This window comes from Salmo salar, chromosome ssa14 (assembly GCF_905237065.1).
Source record: "Salmo salar chromosome ssa14, Ssal_v3.1, whole genome shotgun sequence".
In the NCBI taxonomy this organism is placed as follows: Eukaryota; Metazoa; Chordata; class Actinopteri; order Salmoniformes; family Salmonidae; genus Salmo; species Salmo salar.
Window position 1 is genome coordinate 48,948,985 of NC_059455.1, and position 12,500 is coordinate 48,961,484.

The window sequence follows — 12,500 nt, forward strand, 5'->3', positions numbered from 1 at the left end:
GACCGACAGACAGACAGGCAGAACAGACAGAACAGACAGACAGACAGACAGACAGAACGTAACAGACAGGACCAACAGAACAGACAGGACCAACAGAACAGACAGGACGACAGGACAGACAGGACCAGCAGAACAGACAGGACTGGCAGAACAGACAGAACAAACAGAACAGAACTGACGAACAGGCAGACAGACAGACCGGCGGACAGACAGACCGACAGACAGACAGGCAGAACAGAAAGAACAGACAGACAGACAGACAGACAGACAGACAGAACGTAACAGACAGGACCAACAGAACAGACAGGACGACAGGACAGACAGGACCGACAGGACCAGCAGAACAGACAGGACTGGCAGAACAGACAGAACAAACAGAACAGAACTGACGAACAGGCAGACAGACAGACCGGCGGACAGACAGACCGGCGGACAGACAGACCGGCGGACAGACAGACCGGCGAACAGACAGACCGGCGGACAGACAGACCGGCAGACAGACAGACCGGCGGACAGACAGACAGGCGGACAGACAGGCAGGCGGACAGGCAGACAGACAGACAGGCGGACAGACAGACAGACCGGCGGACAGACAGACAGACCGGCGGACAGACAGACAGACAGACAGGCGGACAGACAGACAGATAGACTGAGTGATGTTCCTCAGAGCAAACAACGGTCTCTCCTGGCTGTCTTTACAGGAGATAGGAGTGCTGTAAGTTGTTATCGAGGGGTCTGTTTGTGAAGACTTAAGAGTTATAGGCTACACAAATTACATAGTCTATGGCTCCTTAACTGAATCAAGTACACACACACACACACACACACACACACACACACACACACACACACACACACACACACATGCGTGTTACACACACATCAGCATTGATCTGCTGATATGTACTGCATCCGGAACAATCCCCCTTAGTCAGGGTCTCAACTGGCTGTTGCTAGGTAGAATAGTAGAATACACTAGGTGGCATCTCTAAATGTAGTCGTGCGTAAGTAGTTTTTCTTTTATGTCCGTCACCGGTAGTCCATCAATAAGCCCATGTCACCTAACGTTTTTAAATTGCTATCTAAACTTAGTAATCATGGCGGAATCACCGGCCGGGGGGTGGGGGGTCCTCATTTGATTTTGTTGATCAGTCTCACATTTCTCTCCACCCCATGGAAAAATGTGTAGAATTAAAGGAAATTAGCATTTTGTAGTATCGATGTAGGTGGGGGGTAATATGGATGTGGGTAGGGGGGTAGTATGGATGTGGGTGGGGGGTAGTATGGATGTGGGTGGGGGGTAGTATGTATGTTGGTGGGGGGTAGTATGGATGTGGGTAGGGGGGTAGTATGGATGTGGGTGGGGGGTAGTATGGATGTGGGTGGGGCGTAGTATGGATGTGGGTGGGGGGTAGTATGGATGTGGGTAGGGGGTATTATGGATGTGGGTAGGGGGTAGTATGTATGTGGGTGGGGGGTAGTATGGATGTGGGTAGGGGGTAGTATAGATGTGGGTGGGGGGCAGTATGGATGTGGGTGGGGCGTAGTATGGATGTGGGTGGGGGGTAGTATGGATGTGGGTAGGAGGTAGTATGGATGTGGGTGGGGGGTAGTATGGATGTGGGTGGGGGGTAGTATGGATGTGGGTGGGGGTAGTACGAATGTGGGTGGGGGTAGTATGGATGTGGGTAATGGGGTAGTATGGATGTGGGTAATGGGGTAGTATGGATGTGGGTAGGGGAGTAGTATGGATGTATGTAGGGGTTTAGTATGGATGTGGGTAATGGGGTAGTATGGATGTGGGTAATGGGGTAGTAAGGATGTGGGAATGGGGTAGTATGGATGTGGGTAATGGGGTAGTATGGATGTGGGTGGGGGGTAGTATGGATGTGGGTAATGGGGTAGTATGGATGTGGGTAGTGGGGTAGTATGGATGTGGGTAATGGGGTGGTATGGATGTGGGTAGGGGGTGGTATGGATGTGTGTAATTGGGTAGTATGGATGTGGGTGGGAGGGTAGTATGGATGTGGGTGGGGGGTAGTATGGATGTGTGTAGGGGGTAGAATGGATGTGGGTGGGGGAGTAGTATGGATGTGGGTGGGGGGGTAGTATGGATGTGGGTGGGGGGTAGTATGTATGTGGGTGGGGGGTAGTATGGATGTGGGTGGGGGGTAGTATGGATGCGGGTAGGGGAGTAGTATGAATGTGGGTAGGGGGTAATGTGGGTGGGGGTAGTATGGATGTAGGTGGGGGTAGTATGGATGTGGGTAGGAGGGTAGTATGGATGTGGGTGGGGGGTAGTATGGATGTGGGTAAAGGGGTAGTATGGATGTGGGTGGGTGGTAGTATGGATGTGGGTAATGGGGTAGTATGGATGTGGGTAGTGGGGTAGTATGGATGTGGATAGGGGTAGCATGGATGTGGATAATGGGGTAGTATGGATGTGGGTAGGCGGGTAGTATAGATGTGGGTAGGTGGATAGTATGGATGTGGGTAATAGGGTAGTATGGATGTGGGTTGGGGGGTAGGGGGTAGTACGGATGTGGGTGGGAGGGGTACTATGGATGTGGGTATGGGGTAGTATGGATGTGGGTAGGGGGTAGTATGGATGTGGGTAATGAAGTAGTATGGATGTGGGTAATGGTAGTATGGATGTGGGTAGGTGGGGTAGTATGGATGTTGGTGGGGGGGTAGTATGGATGTGGGTAGGGGGAGTATGGATGTGGGTGGGGGGGTAGTATGGATGTGGGTGTGGGGTAGTATAGATGTGTGTAATGGGGTAGTGTGGGTGGTGGGTAGTATGGATGTGGGTAGGTGTAGTATGGATGTGGTTAATGGGGTAGTATGGATGTGGGTAATGGGGTAGTATGGATGTTGGTAATGGGGTAGTATGGATGTGGGTAGGGGAGTAGTATGGATGTGGGTATGGGGTAGAATGGATGTAGGTGGGGGTAGTATGGATGTGGGTAGGGGGGTAGTATGGATGTGGGTAGGGGGGTAGTATGGATGTGGGTAATGGGGTAGTAGGGATGTGGGTAGGGGAGTAGTATGGATGTGGGTAGGGGGTTAGTATGGATGTGGGTAATGGGGTAGTATGGATGTGGGTAATGGGGTAGTATGGATGTGGGAATGGGGTAGTATGGATGTGGGTAATGTGGTAGTATGGATGTGGGTGGGGGTGGTGTGGATGTGGGTAATGGGGTAGTATGGATGTGGGTAGTGGGGTAGTATGGATGTGGGTAATGGGGTAGTATGGATGTGGGTAATGGGGTAGTATGGATGTGGGTAGTGGGGTAGTATGGATGTGGGTAATGGGGTAGTATGGATGTTGGTAATGGGGTAGTATGGATGTGGGTAAGGGAGTAGTATGGATGTGGGTAGGGGGTAGTATGGATGTGGGTGGGGGAGTAGTATGGATGTGGGTAGGGGGGTAGTATGGATGTGGGTAATGGGGTAGTAGGGATGTGGGTAGGGGAGTAGTATGGATGTGGGTAGGGGGTTAGTATGGATGTGGGTAATGGGGTAGTATGGATGTGGGTAATGGGGTAGTATGGATGTGGGAATGGGGTAGTATGGATGTGGGTAATGTGGTAGTATGGATGTGGGTGGGGGGTGGTGTGGATGTGGGTAATGGGGTAGTATGGATGTGGGTAGTGGGGTAGTATGGATGTGGGTAATGGGGTAGTATGGATGTGGGTAATGGGGTAGTATGGATGTGGGTAGTGGGGTAGTATGGATGTGGGTAATGGGGTAGTATGGATGTTGGTAATGGGGTAGTATGGATGTGGGTAAGGGAGTAGTATGGATGTGGGTAGGGGGTAGTATGGATGTGGGTGGGGGAGTAGTATGGATGTGGGTGGGGGGGTAGTATGGATGTGGGTGGGGGGTAGTATGTATGTGGGTGGGGGGTAGTATGGATGTGGGTGGGGGGTAGTATGGATGCGGGTAGGGTAGTAGTATGAATGTGGGTAGTGTGGGTGGGGGTAGTATGGATGTGGGTAGGCGGTAGTATGGATGTGGGTGGGGGGGTAGTATGGATGTGGATAAGGGGTAGAATGGATGTAGGTGGGGGGTAGTATGGATGTGGGTAGGGGGGTAGTATGGATGTGGGTAGGGGGGTAGTATGGATGTGGGTAATGGGGTAGTATGGATGTGGGTATTTGGGTAACATGGATGTGGGAATGGGGTAGTATGGATGTGGGTAATGGGGTAGTATGGATGTGGGTAGGGGGTTAGTATGGATGTGGGTAATGGGGTAGTATGGATGTGGGTAGTGGGGTAGTATGGATGTGGATAGGGGTAGCATGGATGTGGATAATGGGGTAGTATGGATGTGGGTAGGCGGGTAGTATGGATGTGGGTAGGTGGATAGTATGGATGTGGGTAATAGGGTAGTATGGATGTGGGTTGGGGAGTAGGGGGTAGTACGGATGTGGGTGGGAGGGGTACTATGGATGTGGGTATGGGGTAGTATGGATGTGGGTAGGGGGTAGTATGGATGTGGGTAATGAAGTAGTATGGATGTGGGTAATGGTAGTATGGATGTGGGTAGGAGGGGTAGTATGGATGTTGGTGGGGGGGGTAGTATGGATGTGGGTAGGGGGAGTATGGATGTGGGTGGGGGGGTAGTATGGATGTGGGTGTGGGGTAGTATAGATGTGTGTAATGGGGTAGTGTGGGTGGTGGGTAGTATGGATGTGGGTAGGTGTAGTATGGATGTGGTTAATGGGGTAGTATGGATGTGGGTAATGGGGTAGTATGGATGTTGGTAATGGGGTAGTATGGATGTGGGTAGGGGAGTAGTATGGATGTGGGTAGGAAGTAGAATGGATGTAGGTGGGGGGTAGTATGGATGTGGGTAGGGGGGTAGTATGGATGTGGGTAGGGGGGTAGTATGGATGTGGGTAATGGGGTAGTAGGGATGTGGGTAATGGGGTAGTATGGATGTGGGTAGGGGAGTAGTATGGATGTGGGTAGGGGGTTAGTATGGATGTGGGTAATGGGGTAGTATGGATGTGGGTAATGGGGTAGTATGGATGTGGGAATGGGGTAGTATGGATGTGGGTAATGTGGTAGTATGGATGTGGGTGGGGGGTGGTGTGGATGTGGGTAATGGGGTAGTATGGATGTGGGTAGTTGGGTAGTATGGATGTGGGTAATGGGGTAGTATGGATGTGGGTAATGGGGTAGTATGGATGTGGGTAGTGGGGTAGTATGGATGTGGGTAATGGGGTAGTATGGATGTTGGTAATGGGGTAGTATGGATGTGGGTAAGGGAGTAGTATGGATGTGGGAATGGGGTAGTATGGATGTGGGTAATGGGGTAGTATGGATGTGGGTGGGGGGTAGTATGGATGTGGGTAGGGGGTAGTATGGATGTGGGTAATGGGGTAGTATGGATGTGGGTGGGGGGTAGTATGGATGTGGGTGGGGGGGTAGTATGGATGTGGGTGGGGGGTAGTATGGATGTGGGTAGGGAGTAGTATGGATGTGGGTAGGGGGGTAGTGTGGATGTGGGTGGGGGTAGTATGGATGTGGGTAGGGGGTAGTATGGATGTGGGTGGGGGGGTAGTATGAATGTGGGGGGGGGGTAGTATGGATGTGGGTGTGGGGGGTAGTATGGATCCACTATCTCTGGTAGGTCATTATACTGTTACCTCCTCCTCTCCTCTCCTTTCCCCTCCCATTCCTCCTATCCTCCACTCTCTCCTCTCCTCTCCCCTCCCCATTCCTCCTATCCTCCACTCTCTTCTCTCCATCTCCTCTCTTCCCCTTCCCATTCCTCCTATCCTCTACTCTCTCCTCTCCTTTCCCCTCCCCATTCCTCCTATCCTCCACTCTCTCCTCTCCTCTCCTTTCCCCTCCCCATTCCTCCTATCCTCCACTCTCTCCTCTCCTTTCCCCTCCCATTCCTCCTATCCTCCACTCTCTCCTCTCCTCTCTTCCCCTCCCCATTCTTCCTGTCCTCCACTCTCTTCTCTCCTCTCCTCTCTTCCCCTCCCCATTCCTCCTATCCTCTTTCTTCTCTCCATCTCCTCTCTCTTTCCCTCCCCTCATCCTCCTATCTTCTTCCCCACACCTTCTCCACACCTGTTTAGCTGTGGTTCTATCCTGAGAGGCCTGTGATAGGCCGTCCGTTATATGATCATTGTCCAACGGCAGAGCAGCACAGTTGGTCACAGAGCCGCCGGTCGCTCCGAGGGGACATGAAATCACTCCACTGTATCACACCAGCCCATCTGCTCTGTTGCCGCCACTCTCTGTGTGTGTGTGTGTGTGTGTGTGTGTGTGCGTGTGTGTGTGCGCGCGTGTGTGCACTCAGATCGCCACCGCTCTACTGATGAACTCTGGAGTTCCTGGCACACACACCGTTTCAGTTTCAAACACACACACACACACACACACACACACACACACACACACACACACACACACACACACACACACACACACACACACACACACACACACACACACACACACACACACACCCTATTCCCCCTTGATTAGTGTGGGGGAGCTTCAGCATACACAGTCTTTGATTTACGACAAGTTTGGTTAGTGAAGGGACCTGGTGAGTGGCGTGATGTGAGGGAGAGTCTGTCTGTCTGTCTGTCTGGTCTTCTCTCTGTCTATCTCTCTTCTGTATGTCTGTCTGTCTGATCTTCTCTCTGTCTATCTCTCTTCTGTCTGTCTGGTCTTTCTCTGTCTAGCTCTCTTCTGTCTGTCTGGTCTTCTCTCTGTCTAGCTCTCTTCTGTCTGTCTGGTCTTCTCTCTGTCTAGCGCTCTTCTGTCTGTCTGGTCTTCTCTCTGTCTAGCTCTCTTCTGTCTGTCTGGTCTTCTCTCTGTCTAGCTCTCTTCTGTCTGTCTGGTCTTCTCTCTGTCTAGCTCTCTGCCCGTACGTCTGTCTGTATGATTGTACAGTATGTGAGTGTGTGTAAATCTGAGGAAGTCATTTTCGCCCAAAGGCTAAGTCCCCAAACCCATCACTGAGGCGTCTCATTTAAAGTGATCCAATAACGTAATGGGTTTTGGTTTAAATCAGTCCCACTGGAAAGAGAGACAGCAGTGATCTCCAATCTGGGATCGTCATTAGGGATTTACTAGAGGGACTGTCAGAGAGACGAGAGACAAACCCAGAATTCTTCCCTCTCTCTCGCTCTCTCTCCTCTCTCTCTCTCTCTCTCCTTCTCTATTTTTCTCTCCTCTCTCTCCTTCTCTGTGTATCTGTCTACTCTCTCCTCTCTCTCTCCTCTCTCTCCTTCTCTGTCTATCTCTCTCACTTTCTGTCTCTCTCTCTCTCTCCTCTCTGTCTCTCTCTCTCTCCTCTCTCTCTCCTTCTCTCCTTCTTGTTCTCTTTCTGTCGCTCTCCATCTCTCCCTTTTCTCTCTCTTTCTTTCTCTCTCCGTCTCTCTCTCTCTCTTTCTATTCTCTGTCTCTACACCCCCAGAGTGTTACTCGATACTCCAATCTCATTTTAGCTCTGTAATGACAGCAAACACTTTAGAATGAGGAAATTGAATTAGGTTTGCTGTGTTTTGCTGTGTGTCTGTGTGTGTGTGTGTCACATTTATTCCTCATCAAAATTACTATTCTAACATAACAGCTCCATTGTTTTGGTTTCATCCTCGATGTCCTCCTTTCTGCTTGTCTAACGATGTGAAGAGTGTAATTGAACGACAGTGATGATACTGATGGTGGGGGGAGGGGTGGGGTGGGGTGTGTTGTAATGTTAACACAGATAATATAGAGTCTGACTGATCCTTCCAATGGGGTGAGTGTTGTTCTCTACATAGAAATCTACCTTAACAGTGGGATTGTCATGGGTGTCACAGGGTAAAGACCAAGACGCAGCGGGAAAATATATTCTCATCTTCTTTTTATTTGGTGAAGAAGGAAAAACACAATAAACATATACAAAAACACAAACGAACTGGACAGTCTTGCAGGCACACCGCTAAACAAGCACAATCTCCCACAAAATCGCATGACAAACAAACTCCTAATTATAGGACCTTCAATCAGAGGCAACAATAACCAGCTGCCTCCAATTGAAGGTCCAACCCCAATTAACTACACATAGAAATACAAAAGACTAGATAGAACATAGAAAATATACTAACATAGACTAACAAACCCCGAACCACATAAACCAAACACCCCTCTACCTAAATACATAGCCCCAACCACATGAAACAAACACCCCCTGCCACGTCCTGACCAAACTACAATAACAAATAACCCCTATTACTGGTCAGGACGTGACAGGGATGATGAATTATCTATCTTTAGTGGACTGCCATTATCTTTTCATTAGCAGATGTTGATAAAAAAATATCCTAGCTTTCATTTTTTTTTTTTTTTTGTCCCGTTTCTTCTTTTTGAGAGACATTGCAGAATGTTAGATGCACCATTTACTTATATTTTTGCTTCATGTTCTTTCAAACATTTTCAGGTTTGAGTTCTGACTGTATCTTTCCTCCTTTACGGAATATTAATTTGCACTCTTATCGATGTGAGAATGAGAAGGATAATGTAATAAGTAAGATCTGTTGATAAATTACATTTCCATTTGCGGCTACCCCTAGACCATAGACCCCAAACTAATATGGACCGAACCTCATTTTGACTCGAGAGGGACGTGTAGAAATTGAATTTTGAAGAGGAGAAATGTGAGATGTCACTTGTATGCTGTGACCATTTCCTAGACTTTTTATTCATTGTACTGGTCGTAGGTTGCAAACTTTAGACAAACTTAAGACTCACAGACCACCTTAAATGCTTTGCAACTGAATCACCTAACTGGATACGTACAATAACTGAAGTATCTGTTACCGTGTTCTGTTCTGTTACCATGGCGTGTCTGTTCTGTTACCGTGGTGTGTCTGTTCTGTTACCGTGGTGTGTCTGTGTTACCGTGGTGTGTCTGTTCTGTTACCGTGGTGTGTCTGTTCTGTTACCATGGTGTGTCTGTTCTGTTACCGTGGTGTGTCTGTTCTGTTACCATGGTGTGTCTGTTCTGTTACCGTGGTGTGTCTGTTCTGTTACCGTGGCGTGTCTGTTCTGTTACCGTGGTGTGTCTGTTCTGTTACCGTGGTGTGTCTGTTCTGTTACCATGGTGTGTCTGTTCTGTTACCGTGGTGTGTCTGTTCTGTTACCATGGTGTGTCTGTTCTGTTACCGTGGCGTGTCTGTTCTGTTACCGTGGTGTGTCTGTTCTGTTACCGTGGCGTGTCTGTTCTGTTACCGTGGCGTGTCTGTTCTGTTACCGTGGCGTGTCTGTTCTGTTACCGTGGTGTGTCTGTTCTGTTACCGTGGTGTGTCTGTTCTGTTACCGTGGCGTGTCTGTTCTGTTACCGTGGTGTGTCTGTTCTGTTACCGTGGCGTGTCTGTTCTGTTACCGTGGCGTGTCTGTTCTGTTACCGTGGTGTGTCTGTTCTGTTACCGTGGCGTGTCTGTTCTGTTACCGTGGCGTGTCTGTTCTGTTACCGTGGTGTGTCTGTTCTGTTACCGTGGTGTGTCTGTTCTGTTACCGTGGTGTGTCTGTTCTGTTACCGTGGTGTGTCTGTTCTGTTACCGTGGCGTGTCTGTTCTGTTACCGTGGCGTGTCTGTTCTGTTACCGTGGCGTGTCTGTTCTGTTACCGTGGTGTGTCTGTGTTACCGTGCTGTGTCTGTTCTGTTACCGTGGTGTGTCTGTTCTGTTACCGTGGCGTGTCTGTTCTGTTACCGTGGCGTGTCTGTTCTGTTACCGTGGCGTGTCTGTTCTGTTACCGTGGCGTGTCTGTTCTGTTACCGTGGCGTGTCTGTTCTGTTACCGTGGCGTGTCTGTTCTGTTACCGTGGCGTGTCTGTTCCGTTACCGTGGTGTGTTTCTGTCAAGCAGGTGAAGTGCTGTAAGTACTGGCCGGACGACACAGAGATCTACAGAGACATCAAGGTGACGCTCATAGAGACACAGCTACTGTCAGAATACGTCATACGGACCTTCGCTGTCGAGAAGGTGAGACTGCTACTCCGGGTCGGCCGTGAGGGGGGCAGCGGGGTGCTGAGGGATTATTTAAGATACTCTTTGAAGAGGGATGGTTTTCAGATGTTTTCGTAAAATGGGCAGGGACTCTGCTGTCCTAGCTTCAGGGGGAAGATGGTTCCACCATTGGGGTGCCAGGACAGAAAAGAGCTTGGGAAGGTTGAACACCAGGCGGGCTGCAGCATTCTGGATAAATTGCAGGGGTTTGATGGCACAAGCAGGGAGCCCAGCCAACAGACAGAAAATTGCAGTAAACCAGGCAGATTTATTTTTTATTTCACCTTTATTTAACCAGGTAGGCAAGTTGAGAACAAGTTCTCATTTACAACTGCGACCTGGCCAAGATAAAGCAAAACAGTTCGACACATACAACAACACAGAGTTACACATAAACAAACATACAGTCAATAATATACTAGAAAAATAAGTCTGTATACAATGTGAGCAAATGAGGTGAGATAAGGGAGGTAAAGGCAAAAAAAGGCCATGGTGGAGAAGTACGTACAATATAGCAAGTAAAACACTGGAATGGTAGATTTGTAGTGGAAGAAAGTGTGAAATAGAAATAATGGGGTGCGAAGGAGCAAAATAAATAAATATAAATAAATACAGTAGGGGAAGAGGTAGTTGTTTGGGCTAAATTATAGATGGGCTATGTACAGGTGCAGTAATCTGTGAGCTGATGACAAGTACCTGGATTAGGATGACTACTACCACATTACTACTGCTACACTACTTCTACATTACTACTACTACATTACTACTGCTACACTACTTCTACATTACTACTACTACTACTACTACTATTACACTACTTCTACATTACTACTACTACTACTACTATTACACTACTTCTACATTACTACTACTACTACTACTATTACACTACTTCTACATTACTACTACTACTACTATTACACTACTTCTACATTACTAATACAACTACTATTACACTACTTCTACATTACTACTACTACTACTACTACTGCTACACTGCTTCTACGTTACTACTGCTACACTATTTCTACGTTACTACTGCTACACGACTTCTACATTACTACTACTATTACACTACTACTACACTACTTCTACATTACTACTACTACTACTACTATTACACTACTTCTACATTACTACTACTACTACTACTACTACTACTAGACTACTTCTACATTACTACTACTACTACTACTACTACTACTACTACTACTATTACACTACTACTACATTACTACTGCTACACTACTTCTACATTACTACTACTACTATTACACTATTTCTACATTACTACTGCTACACTACTTCTACATTACTACTACTACTACAACTACACTACTTCTACATTACTACTACTACTACTCTTACTACACTGCCTCTACATTACTACTACTACTACTACAACACTACTTCTACATTACTACTACTTCACTACTACTACGTTACTACAATGTTAATACTACTACATTACAACATTACTGCTATGCTAATACTACTACAGTACTACTACTGCCACTACTACTATATTACTACTACATTACTATATTACTACTATGTTAATACTTATACATTACTGCTACTAATATTACTACCTTACTACTATGTTAAAACTACTACATTACTACTACATTCCTACAACTACTACTACTACTACTACTACACTACTACATTACTACTACTACATTACTACTACACTGCTACTACTACTACACTACTGCCTTACTACTACTGCATTACTACTACTACATTACTACTACACTGCTACTACTACATTACTACTACTATATTACTACTACTACATTACTACTTCTACTGCTATTACTACACTACTACTAGTACTACATTACTACTACTACATTACTGCATTACTACAACAACAACTGTACTACTACATTACTACTACATTCCTACTACATTACTACTACAATACTACTACTATTATATTACTACTTTACTACTGTATTACTACTAAGACTACATTGCTACATCACTACATTGCTACTACTACATCACGAGATTACTACTAGATTGCTACTATGTTAATACTACTACATTACTACATAACTACTACATAACTACTACTACTACATTACTACTACTACATTACTACTACTGCTACTACATCGCTACATCAATACATTACTACATTATTATTACTACTATGTTATTACTACTACAATACTACTAGTAATACTACTACTACATTACTACTAATACATTACCACATTACTACAGCTCTGTTCCCATATCCACACTAACATACTACTTGAAGCTACGTATTGGACATTTCGTATGCTAGTGGGGATGTTACATAAACTAGATTTTCTCGGGCCACAGAGACACTCTTGTTTGAATACCTCGTACAAACATTACCCTCTCACAGGACTAGAGGAAGCAGGCCACGTTTAGCAAACAGAAGATGTAATCGAGAGAGAGAGCCGGGTGAAGATGCTAATGCTACTCAAACACATGCTTCA

At 46.9% G+C, this 12,500-nt stretch overlaps 1 protein-coding gene across 8 annotated transcripts in view; it reads left to right on the plus strand.

Moving 5' to 3' along the window:
• Positions 1–12,500, plus strand: part of LOC106595545 (receptor-type tyrosine-protein phosphatase mu) — a 633,856-nt gene that overhangs the window by 556,430 nt on the left and 64,926 nt on the right. For all 8 annotated transcript variants that reach the window (XM_045694494.1, XM_045694495.1, XM_045694496.1 and 5 more), the window contains one exon: positions 9,883–9,999. In XM_045694494.1, coding sequence (XP_045550450.1) covers positions 9,883–9,999 — 117 coding nt within the window. The remainder of the gene's footprint in view (positions 1–9,882; positions 10,000–12,500) is intronic.